The sequence below is a fragment of the Kogia breviceps genome, chromosome 16 (genome assembly GCF_026419965.1).
Source record: "Kogia breviceps isolate mKogBre1 chromosome 16, mKogBre1 haplotype 1, whole genome shotgun sequence".
Classification (NCBI taxonomy): domain Eukaryota; kingdom Metazoa; phylum Chordata; class Mammalia; order Artiodactyla; family Physeteridae; genus Kogia; species Kogia breviceps.
In genome coordinates this window covers 9,088,285-9,108,651 of record NC_081325.1, presented here as the reverse complement: position 1 = coordinate 9,108,651, position 20,367 = coordinate 9,088,285, and the positions used below count along the sequence as shown (strand labels likewise).

The following is a 20,367-nucleotide window of genomic DNA, read 5'->3' as shown; positions in this document are numbered from 1 at the left end:
CTTCACTCTGTGACAGACTCTAGGTCCATCCAGCTCACTACAAATAACTCAATTTCATTTCTTTTTATGGCTGAGTAATATTCCATTGTATATATGTGCCATATCTTTATACATTCATCTGTCGATGGACACCTAGGTTGCTTCCACATCCTGGCTATCGTAAATAGTGTTGCAATGAACATTGCGGTACATACTCTATTTTTTTTTCTTTCTTTCTTTTGCGGTACGCGGGCCTCTCACTGTTGTGGCCTGTCCCGTTGAGGAGCACAGGCTCCGGACGCGCAGGCTCAGCGGCCACGGCTCACGGGCCCAGCCGCTCCGCGGCATGTGGGATCCTCCCAGACCGGGGCACGAACCCGTGTCCCCTGCATTGGCAGGCGGACTCTCAACCACTGCTCCACCAGGGAAGCTCCCATACTCTTTTTGAATTATGGTTTTCTCAGGGTATATGCCCAGTAGTGGAATTGCTGGGTCATATGGTAGTTCTATTTTCAGTTTTTTCAGGAACCTCCATACTGTTCTCCACACTGTATTGGAGTATAGTTGATTTACAATGTTGTGTTAGTTTCAGGTGAATGGGAGATGGGCTTTGATGGACGGGTGCCTGGAGATGTGGACTGAGCTAGCTGAACTCTCAAGCTCCCCACCCCCCAGCTCTAGGAATCTCCATCTGACAAGTTAAGCCTGAAACTAGGCCAATCCCTTATAACCGGGAAGCAGTCCAGAACTGAGGCTCCTTTAGACAACATGCCAGGAGTCGGAGCCTGCGGGCCCGGGCAGAGTGGCTGTGGAGCCCGCCCTGCCCCTACGTTCTCTATCTCCTGCGCCATCAGAGGGCCTGCGGATGTTCAGCTTGCAGTGCATGTGCCCTGAGATGACATTCCAAATGATAATCTCCCCGTCGTAGCTAGAGGTGGCAAGGAGAACAGGCGGGCATTGAGCCACACAGAGGGTGTCCTCCTTTTGCCCGTGGTTCTGGGAAAGAGAGACAGAGAGAGACAGAGAGGGACAGAGTAAGAAATCCAGTCCCCAGTCACCCACAGCTCGCTCCGCTTCACTGGATGCCTAAGACAGAGGAGACAGAGGGGCCCCTCTTGTGGCTGCCCCCACATTAAGGACTCTTGCGGAACCTGGTGGCCCGGCCCAGCCCAGGGGGTCAGGGGCAACCCTCCAGGTAGGAGTGTGCTTGCAGGTCAGCCAGAGAGGTGCTGCATCTCCCTGGGCCAGTTTTATCACCTTCCCCAGGGAGGTGTTACTGCTAGCAGCTTCCTTACCTCCTCCTAATGCTGGCAAGGAGGTTATTCACAAGGAGCCCTCTTTGGGGCTGGAATCTTGATGGTAATGTGACAATGGAACCCAAGCACTGGCCAGGGGGGTCTGGCCTCCCAAGAGCCCCAGGTCTAAATTCCGGGGTGTGGAGTCCCTCAGCTCAATTCCTCCAGGGCTCCCATCTGCCCCGCACTGTGGCTTACAAGTGCTGTTAGGAATTGGAATTGTCTATTCTCCTTGAAAGGAGGATTTAGGTATATGGATCCTTAAGAAAGATAAGAAGCGAAATGAAAATGGTTTTGCTTTTGAGACCAGTGCTGCAGAGTTCAAAGAGTCCCTGGCCATTATCCTTTCAACTTTCTCACCGGGGTACGATTTCCTTGTGAAAAGAACTGGCTTCTCCCGGGGTTGTAAAGATCTTTCTCCCTTGCCCTCAGGTACTTCCCACAGAGAGTCCCTGGAGGACCGATCCGGGATCACCTAAGAAGCCCCTTCTGCTCTAAAGCAGCTGGGAAGACGGAGGGTAAGACAGTTGGAAAAGAGCAGGTCAGTGGCCCTCTCCTCCCCACAAACTTCTGTCTCCAAATCTTGCCTCCTGAAATCTGTGAGCGCTGTGTCTGGGCTTCTCCTTCCCTGGTCCTACTGCCTGCGGAATGGAGTCTACATGCCTTGGCACGGCTTTCAGGCTCTGGCTTAGCTCTCCAACCTCATTTCCCTCCTGTACCTGGTGCTCCAGCCCCTCAAAATATGTACAGTCCTTACAAACAACATGCTTCTCAGGCTTCCAGGCTTGGTTCACGCTCTCCTCCTTTCCCCTCATCTAGACTGCCTTTCCCTACCTTGGCCTCCCAGAAAAGTCCTAGTAATCTTTTAATATCCTGTATAACGTTAGAGCGAAAGTTAGTAGTTCCCACCTCCGGGTTTCTCCAGCATTTTTATATTATTATTAAACCATGATTACATTAAGTAATACATTATTACATCATCTGTCGCATCGTATGATGATTACCTCCTTAGCTTATCTCCTTGCCAGTCTGTGCGATTCTGGGCCGGGAATCACATTTTATTCATGTTTGTATTTTCTGTGCCTGCCCACTAAGGATGGCATTATGTCAGTGCTTGATAAATAGGGGGTTGAAGGAATTGATAAGTGAATGAAAAAACATTTGAATGGACTGACACTTCACTGACTCTTGCATGACTTCTGCCCTTGCAGTGGCCATGGCTTTCCTGGGGACGTTTTCTGCAAACTCTGTCCTTTCACTCAACAGTCACTCATCTGCAGACTCCGTGAGGGCAGGGGTGACCACTTTGCTCATCCCTGAATATTCAGTGAACAGCACAGGCTGGGCCCACATTTGACACGTGCTGGTTGAATGGAAGCATATTAGTTGAGCAGCTACTATACACCAGGCCCCGAGCGACATCCTGGGAATACAATGGAGAAAACAGACAAGGTCTGTCTTCATTGAGTTTGTATTCTAGTGACTTGTGGCTCTTGGAATATCTACAGAGGCAGAAGCTACGGTTGGGTGGTGGGAAATTGTTGTACCCAATGACCCGCCTTTCTTACTGCTTGTCTTAATGGCTCGACATCCAGACAGTTTTGAGGGAGACCCTTCGACCCTGGGAAGCTGTAGAAAGTTGGGGGCTAATAAGAATCATAAGAAGTCCCCTGGTTATGAGCCCCTAACCAGCCACAGGGCAGCAGGACTGTCATCTCCTAGGTTCCCTGGCCACCCAAGGATGGCAGGGTGAATGCATACAGTTACGCATGCCAAGCAGAAGCAGGAAGTGGATGCTTCTTTGAAGAAAGTCGCACGCACCACATCCGGGGCTGCCATTCCTGCATTACAGGCCTCCAGGCTGAACTCAAGGACAACTGTGCGGATTTGCTGCTGGGCCTCCTGCCCCAACCTGAACACAGGCCATCACTCTTCCTGGAGCAGAAAACAGCTGCCTGCAGCTCAGTGCTGCTCACGCTACCTGGACCCCAGTCATGAATCCCACCACAGCAGAGGCTCCTCAGATGCTGTGACCGCCCGAGGCGGGCCCAGAAGGGGGTGAGCCCCAGGAGTGAAGGACATCCCCATCAAGTGTCACTGTTTGGGTGGAGAGTCAGACAGTGGACCAGGGCTCACCAAGTCGCCCTGGCTATGGCTTCTGGAAGCGATGAAAGTCACACGGTGTCTCCCGCGTCCAAAGCCAAACAGGAGATGTACAAGCAGTCAAACGAGCTGCCAACAGACTCACAATTTCAGAGAGAGGCGTTGGCACATTTTACAGCCCTACCCCTCACCCCATCGGTGATGTAGATTTTTGAAATGTCAAAGCAAATTCCCCTAGTGCCAGTGGGAATAAAAAGCAATCCACTCCTGACGTTTCGGTGATTGCATTTCAGCAAATCATATGCCAACTGACACGCTCTCCTCGGATGGTCTGCATAGTTTCGCCTCTGTAATAAGACCCATAGCTGATGCATGAGCTAAAACAAAAGACATCAGCCCAGGAACCTGTAATACCAAAGGACAAATTCAACGCCAAGCCCTCTCAGGCAGTCATGTCTCAAATCATCTGAGGATACTGGGCTTAGGCTCTGACATACAGCGTACCTTCAAATGAATAAAGGACTTACAGTGTTTAAAGACTTTGGAAATCCAGGACCATCCAGCAGAACAAGCAGGGAACATAAAATGCCACAGGTAGATTTTAAAGCGTAGTTTTCGTCAGCATTTTCATCTTCCCCTGTCTCTTAACCACTTTTCCCATCTCTAAGCCATAAAAAAAGATTTTTTTTTTTTCCCCACAGAGATGCTTACGGATGGCATTTCATCTCCTCCTCCCGTTTAGAGAAGGGCTACGGCATAAAGACAAGGTTGTAGGAAGAAGGAAAAAAAATTAAAGGGCTGGCCAGTTGACAATCTGGTTAATCTTCAGTTAGGGGGTGAGAATATTCGAGACCCAGCTGGAAGCCCCTGCATGCCGGGGAGGAGGGAACGTGGCCAGCCTGCACGGAAGGTAAGAAGAAGACCAGACAAGGTATGGAGAGCTACCACTGTCAAGGCACAGTCTGGTTTGGATCCCCAGAGATGACCTCTCTGCCCCTGATAGCTTTTATACCCTGTACTTTGTGAGCTTGTGATTTATAAGAAATATCTATTTGGTCTTTGTCCACATGCTGGCACAGAGTACCTAGAACCTTGCAATTTCCTGAGTGATGAGACCATGAAGCTCCATCTGGCTATTCCCGAGTTATATCCTTTTATAATAAACTGACAATCCAGTAAGTGAAATATTTCTCTAAGTTCTGTGAGATGCCCTAGAAAATTAATATAATCCAAGGGAGGGCGTTGTAGGAAACTCTGATCTGTAGCCAGTTGGACGGGACTTGCAAATGGTGTCTGCGGGGCAGGGCGGAGGTGGGGGCAGGAGTCTTGTGTCTTGTAGGACTGAACCCTGACCCTGTGGAATCTGATGCTCTCTCCAGGTAGATAGAGTCAGAATTGAGTGGAATTGTAGGGTGCCAGCTGGTGTCGGAGAATTGCCTGTTGGGGTGGGAAAAACCTCCACATGTCAGAATTGAGTACAGAGTCACTACACTTCTTCCCATGGAAAAGAATTTAAAAAACGGAAACAGAAAAACTAGAAAGGTTCTTTAAAGGGAGGGAGGAAAGAAAGATGGGGAGGAAAGGGGGAGAGAGGGAAGGAAGAAACTCTTTTGCCCGTATCACTGCTTAGCTTATACCAGAGAGAGGTATAAAGAATTTCTCCAAAATCTGTTTTTAGAGAGAAAAGAATCAGCAGGGCATGGGGGTGGGGAGGAGCATATCAGTCTGAAGCAGGGTTTTGAAATACCATAATTTTGTACATTTCACTTACAAAGTACACATTTATTCTTCTATCCCATCCAACAGCTATGATACACCTAGAACAATAACAGACTATTACATTTTGATACTTAAGCGTATCATCTGTTTAATTTTTGCATAGAATCTGTACTGTGGCCTCATTTTGCTGTGTCTGTGTGATAAATGAAGAGAGCAAGAAAATCACCGCTTCTGTTTTTTATGAAGAGCAAGATAAAATGTGATTTGATAAACTAGGGGCAGTTTTTTAACTGGTTCTTAAAAGGATTAGGGAACAGAAACAGGATACCCTGGTTTGTTTTCATGGTCTGCTCTCTGAGCAGCTTGCCTTCCGGAGGATTATTTGATCCTGAGATCATGGCTGAAGCGAGCAGGCAAGGGCGCAAACAGAAATTGATCAAGGATTGTTTTTAACATTTTAATGTTCAGGAGGGAATTTCTTGGACTTTTTATGCTTTGACTTATGGCTGCTGAATTTAACTACCCTAGCTTGTGATTTATTCCTTAATAAAGCATTTGGTGGAGAGATACACTGTTTCCTATCTCTACCTCTAAACCATTATCAGAATGTGCAGAGAATTGTTTCCAATATTGTGGAAGGGCCTAGTTGCCTAAATTACCATCAGGCAGCAACCACAGTTTGGGGAATTCTTTGACACACTTGCTTCTGGAAAATTCCCTTTACTATCTTGGTGTCCTCCTCCAGGACAAAGTTTGTATCAAAAAATATGTCCCATTAACTATCCAAGATGACTCTCATATTCAAGCTGACTGGAGCTCACTTATTTTGGCTCACCTCCAAGTAGGTATAATCACAGACTTCACTTTGCTTTTCATCTAGAAAGATAATATTATCAGCTGAGAGTCAGCATTTTTCTTTATTAGTTCTTGAGTCAATTTACATATGTTGACTTAATCCAACTGATGACTGCGGAAACTTCAGCACTTACTTTTTAGATTTCAGACCACAGTTAGGTGTCTTTCAAGCCATCAAAACACAGCTGATGCCGCTCTCATGGCCCTAAAAGGCTGATTCAGCCCTCGCTCAGCTACGGGAAGAGGCTCATCTTCTTTCTGCCAGGACCCTGCACGGGGCCTGGCACTTACTGACTGAGTGAACGAGCAAATGAAAGCGTGAGGTCAAAGGCAGAACTAGGAATCACACACTCATTACTCTACATAATTATTATTTTTTTTTTGGCAGATCCGTGAGGCACGCGGGATCTTCGTTACCAGACCAGGGATCCAACCCGCGCCCCCTGCAGTGGAAGCCCGGAGTCTTAACCACTGGACCGCCAGGGAAGTCCCTACTCGGAGTAATTTTTATCTCATTTACTTGGACGTCATTTGTACTGAGAGCTGAAGAAAGTTTGCCTCTGATCTTCCCCGGAGTTTCACAGGCCAGAACTGCGGACATTTTACCAAGAACAGACACAGCACACACGTGAACAAATGGAATAAGCAGCCTTGAAACAAATCACAGTGACACACGAGAGAGAGTCGCTTTTAGTTCATCTAGACTTTGTGATGCTTGACGTATGTGATTTTAAAAATGTTTTAGGGCTTCCCTGGTGGCGCAGTGGTTGAGAGTCCGCCTGCCGATGCAGGGGACGCGGGTTCGTGCCCCGGTCCGGGAAGATCCCACGTGCCGCGGAGCGGCTGGGCCCGTGAGCCATGGCCGCTGAGCCTGCGCGTCCGGAGCCTGTGCTCCGCAACGGGAGAGGCCACAACAGTGAGAGACCCGAGTACCGAAAAAAAAAAAAAAAAAGTTTTAAAAAGCTAAACTCTTTTAAGAAATGAGGCCTATACCGGGCAGTGAGCGAACAAATGCATGGGCTGTAGACAGGAGAGCAAACATGTATATAATGTATGTCCTTCCTACATAGAAGTTCAGAGTCATTGGCAATGAAATGCCAGAGAAAAAGGATGTAGGATTGTTACACGCATCCTAGATTTTATCTCAATTGATTTCTTCTACATTTACTACAAATGCCCAATCTTGCATCATTATTTTATGGGTAGGAGGTGAATCACCATGTTTCAAGGTGTGAAGACAACGTCTGTTGTTGTAGCTCCATATTTTCAGACACTCATCTCTGCCCCCAGTAACTAGCCTAGGAAACAGAGACCCCTGTCAGGACTGCATGTCAGGGGTCACCCTGCCTAACGGTAAAAGATTCTGGTGGGACTTCCCTGGTGGCGCAGTGGTTAAGAATCCGCCTGCCAATGCAGGGCACACGGGTTCGAGCCCTGATCGGGGAAGATCCCACATGCCGCGTAGCAACTAAGCCCATGTGCCACAACTACGGAGCCCGCATGCCACAACTACTGAAGCCACGCACCTAGAGCCCGTGCTCCTCAACAAGAGGAGCCACCGCAATGAGAAGCCCGCGCACCACGACGAGGAGAAGCCCTCGCTCTCCACAACTAGAGAAAGCCCGCGCGCAGCAACAAAGACCCAATGAAGCCAAAAATAAAATAAATAAATAAATAAATAAATAAATAAAATTCAAAAAAAGAAAGATTCTGGAGAAGCCACATACCCTCCTCCACTGGAGTCAAAGGTCAGACAATGGATTCCAGCATTGCCATGAGCCTCAATAACATCAGACAACAGTATTCCTGTTTCAAAGTCCCATACTTTCACCACCTGTATCAGGAAGTTGGAAAAAGTAGCCTGGAGACACTGGCTATCAAATTAAAGAGAATTTGCATTTAGAGGTCTAATGTCATGGATACGAAAGATGAAAGTTTACCTCAAAAGTTTCCGTACTTTCCATGCAAGTTTGGTCTCTTCTGAGGTGCCTCTCCTTGGCTTGCGGATGGCCGCCTTCTCACCGTGTCCTTACAAGCTCTTTCCTCTGTGCCTGTGCAACGCAGCATCTCTTCATGTGTCTACATTTCCTCCGGCCATAGGAAGACCAGTCAGACTGGATTAGGGCCCACCCTAACAGCTTCATTTTAAGTTGATGACCTCTTTAAAGTCTCCATCTGCAAATACAGACACATTCTGAGGTACTGGGCGTTAGGACTTCAACACATGAATTTTCGGGGAACACGATTCAGTCTATAGCACTCTCTGAGAAGATCAGAAAATTTGGAAATATTGGATGAAAATCTCCTGGCCCCCTAGACTCAGAGAAGATAGGTGTGGATTGAATTTTGAGCAGCATAATTTATTCACCATCAAAGCAAAGCTGAATGGATAGATGTCCCATTTTCTGGGGAGGATATTTAAACCCTCAGCTTTAGGACTTCACTGAGTCCAACTCGTTCCAGTCTTGTAGTTACTTTGTTTTAGCTCCAACCTTTGAGCAGCTTTTGAATGAGGATCATTTTTACAGGGAGGTGAGTAGCATCTGTCATGACTGGTTGGGGGAGGTGCCCCCCACCCCCCCAGGAAGGACCTCCTCTGAGGCAGGCTCTCTGGATCCCGCACCCAGAGGCAGCGACAGTGTCAGAGGAGAAACGCTTGAGGACAGCACTCTTTCTCAGGACTATTGAACGGTCCTTCTAGCCTGCCACTTTGTAAAAAAGGCTGCCCCATTGACATTAGAGAAACTTCTGGGTCTCCAAGCCAAAAACCAGACAGCACTGTTGCTGACTGCAAGTTGCTGAGACCAGTAGGGTACACTTTGCTTCCTTTCCTCTGTCCTTCTATAAGGCCACGGTTCCCAGGGGTGTGGACAGCTCAGGGACATTCATCTGTTCTTCTGAATATTTCGATAAACCCTTAGTGTTACTTTAGTGGTTTTAACCTTTACTTTACTTTACTTTAGTGGTTTCAATCTTTGCAAATATCCCAAAGCTCCACAACATGCAGTGATTTGTGATATGGCTGAGATCCAGAATTGATTTAAGTACCTGATGGCGTGGACCAGTGAGCAGGCAGGCAACGAAGGATCCACACCCGAGGCAGGACTGCCTTCCTACTGTGTGATTAAACACAGCTTTTGTTTGTTGTTTTTTGGGGTTTTTTTTGTTTGTTTTTTTTTGTTTGATTTCCCCAAGAAAGCCACTTGCTACTGCTGGTAATGGAAGTGAAAAGATTGAAGACTGAAGTGAGCGAGGGAAATCTCTCTGAAAATGACTTTAGGCTTCTATTTACAGAACCAAGAAAAGTCTAAAGGTGCTATGTATCATTTTCAGGTATACCTACCTCACTTACATTTTGTGGAGGGAATTTCATGCCATAGCAGGGCTCCTTTAAGAATTTCACTGTCCCGGGGACTTCCCTGGCGGTCCAGTGGTTAAGGCTCCGCACTCCCAACGCAGGGGGACCGGGTTCGCTCCCTGGTCAGGGAACTAGATCCCACGTGCCGCAACCAAGACCTGGAGCAGCCAAATAAATAAATAAATATTTTTTAAAAATAAAGGATTTCACTGCCGCATGCTGTTCTTCCTTTTGGAGATCCCATCCATTTAAATACATTAGAATGCAACCATGTCCCCAATTCCGTATAATAGAATTTTGCTAGTAAATTTTAAAATAATTTAAAGAATATAGTTTTAAGCTCAGTTGATAAAAAATTGTTATTCTTATGAACTTTGGTATTACATATAACTATGTGTGTGTTAAGTTGCAGCTCATAAGTAATGTGCTGTAAACATTTAATTGAGCATTTATTAATTTTCATTGTACAGTTTACAAGGATTTTTCAGAGGCAAAGTGGGTGGCCCTAGCACTCTGCTTATACACCTGAATGAACACAGTGTGGTAGAGTGGTATTCATAAATTCAGACTTCATCAAGATCTTGGACTATATTCTCTCCTCCACAAATATCAAGTGTAATGTGGTTTAGATGTCATGAATTGTGACGGACAAAGATTTCACACAGCGACAGATTTGCAAGGTGAGCGAACACTCAGATCAATAATTTAATTCAGTAAGTATTGGCGAGTTTATTACCAGCATGTGCCTAATACAGTAATAGCTGTGAGCGTGTTTATATCTCAATTCAACACCTACCTACCACCCACCACTGGGGGAGACGTGCATATCAAAATAATGCTATTGAGGGAGACAGACTGTGTTACCATGGAATTAGGAGCCCAGATGCTAACGGAGCCATTCATTTTGCCTGGGTGTGGGAGGGGATCTAGGATGCTTTCTTAGAGGAGCTGGTATCTGAGTTGTTTCTTAAAGCATTAGAACGGTTTTGAGAGATCAAAAAGGAAAGAAGAGGGCTTCCCTGGTGGCGCAGTGGTTGGGAGTCCGCCTGCCGATGCAGGGGACACGGGTTCGCGGCCCGGTCCGGGAGGATCCCACGTGCCGCAAAGTGGCTGGGCCCGTGAGCCATGGCCGCTGGGCCTGCGTGTCCGGAGCCTGCGCTCCGCAACGGGAGAGGCCACAACAGTGAGAGGCCCGTGTACCGCAAAAAAAAAAAAAAAAAGGAAAGAAGAGGGAACCATAGATGCTCTGATCCCTGCTCTCAAGTGCCTGCAGAAATTGTCTAGAGGCGAGGCTCACACAGGTGAAACAGAGCAGGGCAGGTGAGAACACACCCCAGCAGCCATGGGAGGCACTAACCGTGGGTGATCAGGAAGAGGGAGGTGCATGCATGAGTCAGGGCAGCGAAGGCAAGGGTTTCCTGGCAGAGAGCGGACTTGAGTTGGACCTTGACAGATTGCTCAGGTGTGTGTAGGAAAAGAGGAGGAAGCAGGAAATTCTGGGGTGGAGGTGAGAAAAGGTTGCACAGAGCCAGGGGCAGGAATGTGCAGGATGCTGAGAAGGTGAAGAGGTTAGCTTCCTTGGACTCAGAGGTGACTCTGATACGTTTGGAGGATAAATGCTTCTTTACAAGTCTGAACCCAAACTATGCAGGAACCCACCTTCTTTGAGGTGAATTGAGACTGAGTCACGGTAAAAAATTTTTGATCTACTTCTTTTGGTATTTAACCATGTGTGACCACTCATTTCTGGAGCAGAAGCTAGACAAGCACAGATGCAAAGACAGTCGAGTGTCGCTGGGAGTGCAGCTCGAGTGAGCGTGCACACGAAGAGGACGTGTCTGGGCTGTGGTGTCCCCGATGCTGTAAAGACAGGGTGTGCCGGGCTCTGGCAGGAAAAAGGAAAGAGGGCGCGGCCACGTGGCCCGGGACACTCACTTGCGATGCTGGAACCTAGGCCACTGATGCAGGAAGTAACTGAACTGAATGTGAGAAGATCTCAGAACTTCTCAGCATCGTGGGTGTATTTGGGCTGTGCCCTCCCATTACCACAAGGACAGGAGGAGAGCATGAGTTATGGGATGTGCGTGTTTTCCTGCTCTAGTTCCTTATTCAAGGAGCGATGATGACTGATTATGGTCCCTCCTGTGGACCAGACCCTGCGCCGGCCCTCTAGGCTGGGGTCAGCGTGGTCCCCACGAGCCCCGGGGAGAGGGAAGTGGGCGTGGCACGCTCTGAATCCCCCTTCCTGGATTCGAGTTACAGTGGATTCGGGTCGTAGAATTGATCACCCTACACCACACAAGACAACCGTCTTGAAATAATACCTTTCCAGGGCTTCCCTGGTGGCGCAGTGGTTGAGAGTCCGCCTGCCGATGCAGGGGACGCGGGTTCGTGCCCCGGTCCGGGAGGATCCCACATGCCGCGGAGCGGCTGGGCCCGTGAGCCGTGGCCCCTGAGCCTGCGCATCCGGAGCCTGTGTTCCGCAACGGGAGAGGCCATGACAGTGAGAGGCCCGCGTACCACAAAAAACAAAACAAACAAACAAACAAAAAAATAATACCTTTCCACAGGACCAGATGGTCCTTCCAAGTTACTCCACGAGCCCCCGCAGAATCTGTGAGCTCTTCCGCGTGGCACATGAGAGTGTCCGAACACTACGAGGTGGTCAGCAAAGTAGAACCGAGCCACCCATTCTCTGCTCCCCGCCAAGGGGAAAACAGTGGGACCACACCTGCAAATACATCGCTGCTAAAGAGACCAAGATTTGACACTTACGGAGGCTTCTGAGTAGCTGAGCACTGCCTGAAGGTGGGGTTGTACTGGCAGCACACCACGGGCTCTTTGCGGGAAACCACCAGGTGAGGCTCGAGGGGAGATCTTGCTCGTGAAAAACCGAGAGAGAGAGCTGGGAGTCCCTGGTTGCTCCCTAAAGCTAGGAAAAGCAACCCTGGAGGGGAACTTGGTGCTTCTGAGGGAGAAGCCGAGAAGCCAATCAACCAGCTGATGCCAATAAGGCGTGACTAAGCCGAGAAGCCAATCAACCAGCTGATGCCGATAAGGCATGACTAAGCAAATTCCCTGCTTTAGGGGGATATAGATGGCTACGCTTTGTTGTTAAACTTGCCTTGCAACCGTCAGTTGCTTGTGCCCTTCTGATCCCATACCTTGGTGCGTTCAGTTCCCTACCCCCTCTCGTCGATTGTTGCTACACTTTGAGGACCCGCCGCGGCTGGCGGCAGATAGCTTTATTAAAGAATGGTTAAGAGGTTAGTCTTGATGTCAAATGATGGGTCACTTATCTGCTCAAAACTGTAGTTTTCTTATCTGTTAAATGGGGATAATGGTATCTACTTTAAAGCATTGTTTTGAGGATTGGATGAGAAAACATATATACAGCGGTACCTCCATATCTATGGGAAATTGGTTTGAGGACCCCCTAGGATACCAAAATCCACGGATGCTCAAATCCCGTATGTAAAATGGCATAGTATTTGTATATAACCTATGCACATCCTTTCATATACATCTCCAGATTACTTATAATATCCAATACAGTTTAAATGCCATGTATGTAGTTGCCGGTATGTGGCAAATTCAACTTCAGCTTTTTGGAAACTTCTGGAATTAAAACAACATTTTTTTTCCATCCATGGTTGGTTGAATGTGCTGCTGCAGAACCCATGGATAGGGAGGACTGATGTAACGTCCTTAGCACAGAACCTCACATAACATAATGGGCATGCAATGAAGAGCAGCCACTAACCGTGAACACTGATACCATGTCTCCTTGTTGGGGTAGGAGGAGTGTGATTTCGTGAGATTGCAGAGTGGACCTTCTTCCCTATTAATGTCTATCTTCCCCCAAACAAACACAAACCATATCATCCCATTCTGAATGGCAGTGCTCAAGCCTCAACGGCAGTGCTTCTCCCTCACAACGGGGACAAGGCCAGGCCAGGTCCCGGGGGGGCCTGCAGCGTGCCTCCTATGGGTACCCAGGTGCAAAGGACCCACCTGTGCCCTTGGACTTTGACCCCTGAGCCACGTCTGGGAGGTCAGCACGCAGAACGGACAGCCCTTGGAGTGAAGCCACCCAAACCCTTCGAACTCATTTCCTCCTCTGTAAAATGGAATCCTTTATAGAGATTTTGTGAAGAGGAAGCGTGAGAAAGGATGTAAAGTGTCTGGAGGAGGCTGGCATGTAGACACTGATTAACCGAACGTTGGTAGCCAGGCTTCGCTCTCTGTAGTGCCCTGCAACGGGCAGCCACGAGCCTGGGCCACTAAGAGACATCTGGGGGCTCTGAAACCTCCGACTTAGTGCCAGAAGATTCTTGGTGTGGGAGAATCCTCTTCAAGGAAAATCAGGACTTAGCATGAGGACGATTAGAACTTTCGGGACCACAGCCTGCCCACTTCACAGACGAGGAAACAGCAGGAGGCTGAGAAGGGTCCGCTCACTTGGTCAAGATCACAAGCTCCCAAGTGACAGAGCGGGGCCCGGCAGACAGTATCTGGCACCTCAGTGCTGGCGCTAGAAATGGGGCTGTTTTTGCCACGAGGTGGAATTTCAGACACTTGGGTCCAAAAAAAAAAAAAAAAAAAGAAAGAAAGAAAGAAAATCAATCCGACAGGCTGTTTGTTCTACACAGTGATATCATGTAGAACAAAGAGCAGTTTGATTGACTGATGTTACCGTTTTTCAGCTGGCTGCTTTGGCATCTTGAGCGAAGAGCCTGCCTCCAGGCCTGGCTGTGATGATGGCCTGGCAGTGCCCCTGTGTGTCCCTGGGTGGCTGCCCTGCTTGGGGGATGGAGTCTTGGATGTGAGCGCCCGCTGCAGCCTTGGGGCTGCAAGTAGGCTGATGCCTTGGGACTGAATAAGCAGACCCCGGGGCTTCTAGGACAATTGCCTACCGGGGGAGGGCTGGTGGGTAGAAGAGGGCTCAAGGGGTAGACTCCAGACTTTGGGATAATACGGGTAGGTGGTGTCAGAGCAATTAGTGGGGATGTTAAAGAGAGCTCGCCAAACAGACACGCTGAGACAGGATGTGGGGTGTACAGCCCAGGGCTCCCACAGAGACCTTAGCTGTGGATCATTAAGTAGAAGATCGACCACAGCTGCACTGGGCTCTCTGCAGGACCTTCTGGAGAGCTGAGCGCTCGGGGCCTACCTCAGCACGAGGGCGACGGTGTCCGTGGCCACACACAGGGTTCTGGGGCCGGGGAGATAGAGGCAGGCCCCGGGCTGGCCCCGAATACCGCTGGCTTTGGAGGAGGCAATAAACAAGCAGCTCTTGGTCTCCAGATCCCAGCTCTGAGGAGGAAGTGAGGAAAAAGAGATGGGAGCTCTTGAACAGCCTGCTTTGCTGGGTTTCCAAAGCCGACACCTGTTGGGGGGTCCGGCTGGGCTTGAGTGAGGTTTAAACACGGCCCCGCTCCCGCCTCATCCAAATGAAAAGTCGTAAAAGGGGTTTCTTCTCCTCTGTTGTTTGTAAAGGAAGCACGAAGTGGGAACCAAGTTCCTGAGCCCCTCTGCCAGGCCGAAGCTGCCCGAGCACCAGGGACTCTGCGGCCAAGCCACCCCCAGATTGTGCTTTACTCCCCCATGGGGAGATGGCTTCTCTTCCCAGGGACCCAGCTTCCAGAGCATGGGTCTGACCTGTGGCTCAGAGCTACTGCTCTCCCCCAGCTATGCTCCCATTTCTTACTACAGGTCCTCAAAACCCACCACTGGAGGACACGGGCTACAAGCCTCAGGGCAACTATTGGTTGAGAGCATAAGCCCCCTGCCTGAGTTGGAATCCCAGGTCTACTGCCTAATGGCTTGGGTGGCCTTGGGCAAATTACTGCGCTCGCTTTCCCTCAGTTTCTTTGTCCGTAAAAATGGGAAGAAAAATAATAGTACTTACCTTATAGAATTGTTTTAAGGAATCTGAAAATTTAATAAAAGATAGAGTGCTAGAAAATGGTATAAGTATGGTTGGAATAATAATATTATCGTTAATCACTTATTTTAATTGGCACACAAGCCATGCCATTGTTCTTGTGGGATCTTAAGATACTGTGATCTCTGATGAGAGCTGCAAGGGATGGCTGCATCCCTTGGGGAGAAGGGGCCGCGTCGAGTGTAAAACCGGGAACATCATGATCATGACAAAGGCAGCCTTGGTTAGTGAGTGAACATGTGCCCGGTGTTGTGTTAAAGGCTGTATAGTTTACTCTTTGTTGTGGGTCGAATTTTGTCCTCCCAAAATGTGTATGTTGAATAACCCCCAGTACTTTAGAATGTGGCCTTATTTGGAAATAAGGTTATTGCAAATGTAACTAGTTAAGGTGACTCATATAGGTGGCCCCTAATCTAACATAACCGGTTTCCTTATAAGAAAGGGAAATTTGGAGACAGACAGATGCATACACAGGGAGAACAGCATGTGAAGATGAAGGCAAAGATTAGGGTGATGCTTCTACAAGCCAAGGAAGGCCAAAGGTTGTAGCAAATCACCAGACATTAGGTGAGAGGCATGGAACAGATTCTCCCTCACAGCTCTCAGAGGGAACCAACCCTGCCGATACCTTGATTTCAGACTTCCAGCCTCCAGAAGTGGGAGAGGACACATTTCTGTTGTTGAAGCCACACATTCTGTGATACTGTGTTACAGCAGCCCTAGCAAACCGATGGGCTCTTATGGGAGGGAGGCATTATCCACCGAGTTACAGCGAGGTTAAGTGACTCAGCCAAGTTTACAGAGCTAGTAAGTAACTAACCTAGGAGTCAACCTCCGGTCCATCTGCCTCCAGAGCACACAGGAAAATTTAAAGATTGAACTGGGCGGGGTGTGCTAGGATGGGGCTTCTGCCTTCTTCCTTTGAGACTCTAGGAAGCAAATCAGCTATTGTGAGATTTGAAGACTTTACTCCTTAGGTCAGACTCTTAATTCTTGTATTTATGCTGTTGATTTTCCTTTAGTTCTCCCCAGGAGCTAACACACTCATTTTGAGAGTTCCAGCCTACCTTTGAATCTGTGATTTTAGATCATGGCATAGAAGGGGGAAGCAATGTATCCTAGGAGGTCAGCATGGGGGTGACAGTAGAGATCAAAGTAAAATAATCCCATGGAAGAGTGACCCTGAAGGCTGCTTGTTCAAGGGGCATTCCCACCCCCTGGCCCCAATCTGGAGAATTGATTTGTTTGAAGATTCTCTTCTTTCTGGGTAGAAAGGTAACACACATCCTTCTTATCAGTCACTTGTACCCCAATGGGAATCCATTTACATGTTAATTTCTTCTCAGTTCATGAGCTAACATTACTGAGAGAAAGAGGGGTTTTTTTGTTGGTTTTCTTTTGTTTTTTTCGGTACACGCGCCTCTCACTGCTGTGGCCTCTCCCGTTGTGGAGCACAGGCTCCGGACGTGCAGGCTCAGCGGCCACGGCTCACGGGCCCAGCCGTTCTGCGGCACGTGGGATCTTCCCGGACCGGGGCACGAACCCGCGTCCCCTGCATTGGCAGGCGGACTCTCAACCACCGCGCCACCAGGGAAGCCCGACAAAGAGGGTTTTGATGAGGGGTGGACAGAGGCAATTCTGGAGCCTGGGAAGAGCGATCTCAGTTGGGATGCTATAGAGGGTCCCTGACAAGGTCAGTGAAAGGAAAAGGTAGGGAGAAGCTCTTCATAGTGATGTCCCCCCAATAAAAACAGCTCCAATAAATGAAGCACCCCGGATGTAGCTACTGTCTGTGCAGCACACTCCTGTCTTCTGTTAAGAGAACGGCTTCTCTGACTGTAAGTACTGGACAGAGGATCTGAGCCTGGTCAGTCCGTGTCCTTCCTTTAGGTTTTTCTGGCTGGAGCTGCTAGTTAGAGTAGAGTTGGGATGTGAGTTCAGGCTGTGGCCTTGGACGGGTCCTGGCCATTTGGAAGGAGAAAGCCATTCAGCAGGAGGTGTTGATGAGACCAAAGTGAGCCAAGGAGCAGAAATGCAAAGTGCAGGCATACAGCATGGGAACAACAGTGCCATCTGTGAGCTCAGCTGCCCACGAGTCCGTCTGTCCTGGGATCTGGTTTCAGTAACCAATAATTTCTCCCCCTTTTTCGTTATGTAAGTTTCAGGCATGTAGTCTTACGATTTGACAGCTGTGTACACCACAGAGTGACCACCGTCACAGCCTAACTGCCACCCATCACCATACACTTGACCCTTCGTGCGTTTCACCCACCTCCCAAACTCCTTCCCCTCCGGTAACCACTAATCTGTTCTCTGTGTCTATGAGTTTGCTTTTGTTTGCTTTTGTTTGTTTTGTGTCGTGTTTTTTAGATCCCACACATGAGTGGAATCATATGGTATTCGTCTTTCTCCACCTGACTTATTTCACTTAGCATAACACCCTCTGCATCCATCCAGGTTACCAAAAATGGCAGGATTTTGTTATTTTTTATGGCAGAGTAGTATTCCAGTGTGTGTGTGTGTGTGTGTGTGTGTGTGTGTGTGTGTGTGTGTGTGACATCTTCTTTATCCATTCATCAGTGGACACTTCTGTTGTTTCCATGTCTTGGCTATTGTAAATAACGCTGCAATGAACATAGCGGTGCATATATCTCTTTGAATTAGTTTTTTCATGATTTTTGGGTAAATACCCAGAAGTGGAATAGCTGTGTCATATGGCAGTTCTAGTCTTAGTTTTTGTGAGGAGTCTCTATACAGTTCTCCATGATGGCTGCACCAATTTACAGTCCCACCAACATCGTGCAAGGGTTCCCTTTTCTCCACATCTTCTCCAGCATTTGTTATTTCTTGTCCTTTTGTTGATGGCCATTTCAACAGGTGTGAAGTGATATCTCATTGCGGTTTTGATTTGCCTTTCTCTAATAATTAGTGATGCTAAACATCTTTTCCGAGGTCTTGTCTCTTTCTTTCAATTGGAACATATTTCTTTGTCTCCTCATTTTGCCTAATTCTCTGTGTATTAAGTATATATATATACGTATTAAGAATTGGCTATCCCAGTCTTGAAGGCATGGTCTTATTTAGGAGCTGTCCTGTGGGGCTCAGAAGTGCAATCCTGCCTGGCCACTAGAGCCAGGTGCTTAAGGGGTGTCCCCTACGTGGGCTGTGTGTGCCCTCCTGTTGTCATGGGGCTGTGGCTGCCGGGGAGTGCTGGTGGGCTGGCTGTCATTCAGCTGGCTGTGAGAGGCTGCCAGGATGCAGGGTGGGTGGGGCTGTCAGTGGGACATGCCCATTGGTGCTACCGGGTCACGTGGAGAATTCCAAAATGGTGCCCACCAGCACTGGCATTAGCAAGGAAGCCAGAGGTCGCGTAAATGCCTCCTGCCAGTGACTCTATCCCCAGGAAGCATCCCAAATGACTCCTGCTTCTTCAGCAGACACTTGAAGATCAGTAAATGGGTGCCCTTCACCTATGAAACATACACTTTTCAACCTGGTGTTTTTGTGCTGGTTTTCCAGTTGGGTGAGTCCGTGCATGAGCCTTTTTTTAAAAATAAATTTATTTATGTATTTATTTATTTTTGGCTGCATTGGGTCTTCATTGTTGGCTCTTAGTTGCTGTGCGTGGGCTTTCTCTAGCTGCAGTGATTGGGAGCTATTCTTTGTTGCGTTGTGCAGGTTTCTTACTGCGGTGGCTTCTCTTGTTGTGGAGCACGGGCTTTAGGCACACAGGCTTCAGAAGTTGTGGCACATGGGCTCAGTAGTTGTGGCTCGCGGCTCTAGAGCACAGGCTCAGCAGTTGTGGCACACGGGCTTAGTTGCTCCGCGGCACGTGGGGTCTTCCCAGACCAGGGCTTGAACCTGCATCCCCTGCATTGGCAGGCTGATTCTCAACCACTGCGCCACCAGGGAAGTCCCCCGTGCATGAGCCTTTTAAGAGCGGGGTTTTTGTTGCCTGCAGTTCTATAGTTTCCCTGGGTTTATTCTCCATTGGTTTTCAAAGCTGGGTGATTTGGGAGCTTATCTCTCCTATGCAGGATCTGGGGGCTGGGCTGCCTGATGTGGAGCTTGAATCCCTCACTCCTCAGGGGAGAGCTCCACCTCTTTGGGGTCCCTCCCAATTGTGCAGCTGGGGTGTGGTTTTCCCTGATGAGCCCATATCTCTGTCTCTCGCACGCGTCTCAATGCTGTCCTTTTACCTTTTCTCGCGAGGCTCTGTTCATCCAGTTTTCAGATCTCCTTCTGAGGGAATTATTCCATTTGCAGTTGTACGTTTGTGTCTGTGGGAGGACATAAGTTCAGGATATTCCTGTGCTGCCGTCTTGAACCTTCTTGCTTGTGTTTGGAGGGATGGGTTCCTGTCTGTTTGCTGGTCTTTGGCCTCTCTCTCTCAGCTTCTTACACACCTACATCCCTCATCCTGTTGCCTCCTCTGTCTTTAAACCAGCAATAGTGTACTGAGTCCTTCAAATTCTCCCTTTTCAGCTTAAACTGTTTCAGTTAGATTTTTGTCCCTTTGACTCAAAAGAATCTTACCAGGTAAGGGACTTCCTTGGTGGCGCAGTGGTTAAGAATCCAGCTGCCAATGCAGGGCACATGGGTTGGATCCTTGGTCTGGGAAGATCCCATATGCCGAGGAGCAGCTAAGCCTGTGTGCCACAACTACTGAGCCCACGTGCCACAACTGCTGAAGCCCGTGCACTTAGAGCCCGTGCTCCACATGAAAAGAAGCCACCACAATGAGAAGCCTGTGCACCGCAACGAAGAGTAGCCCCAGCTCGCCGTAACTAGAGAGAGCCCATGCGCAGCAACGAAGACCCAATGCAGCCAAAAGTAAATTAAAAAAAAAAAAAAAAAAAAAAAAAGAATCTTACCTCTTACCAGGTAAAACTACTCTGCGGTGAGCACAGTTCATAAATTATCTTTTATGAACACAACGAATCTACAAGATGACCCTTTCTCCCATATGGCAGAAGAGTAAACCAATGTCTCAAAGAATTAAGTAACTCCTTTCAGAAGGATTGAGTACTTCACCGGAGGTCGTCCAGTCTGCGGTAGTTTCAGAATTTAAACTCAAATCTGTCTGTCTCCAAGGCATTCTGCCCCACCTC

At 48.4% G+C, this 20,367-nt stretch overlaps 1 protein-coding gene across 4 annotated transcripts in view; it reads right to left on the bottom strand.

Moving 5' to 3' along the window:
- TEX26 (testis expressed 26) overlaps positions 1-20,367 on the bottom strand; it is a 188,925-nt gene that overhangs the window by 56,717 nt on the left and 111,841 nt on the right. For 2 of the 4 annotated variants that reach the window (XM_067016801.1, XM_067016805.1), the window contains 4 exons: positions 14,483-14,625; positions 11,870-12,040; positions 9,295-9,440; positions 7,892-8,126 (listed from right to left, as the gene is read on the bottom strand). Coding sequence is in view for 1 of the 4 variants with exons in the window: in XM_067016805.1 (XP_066872906.1) it covers positions 7,892-7,915 (24 nt within the window). In the remaining 3 variants the exon portion in view is untranslated. Of the gene's footprint in view, positions 1-7,678; positions 7,786-7,891; positions 8,127-9,294; positions 9,441-11,869; positions 12,041-14,482; positions 14,626-19,517; positions 19,537-20,367 lie in introns of those variants that run through there. The other 2 variants (XM_067016800.1, XM_067016802.1) reach the window with 2 other exon arrangements.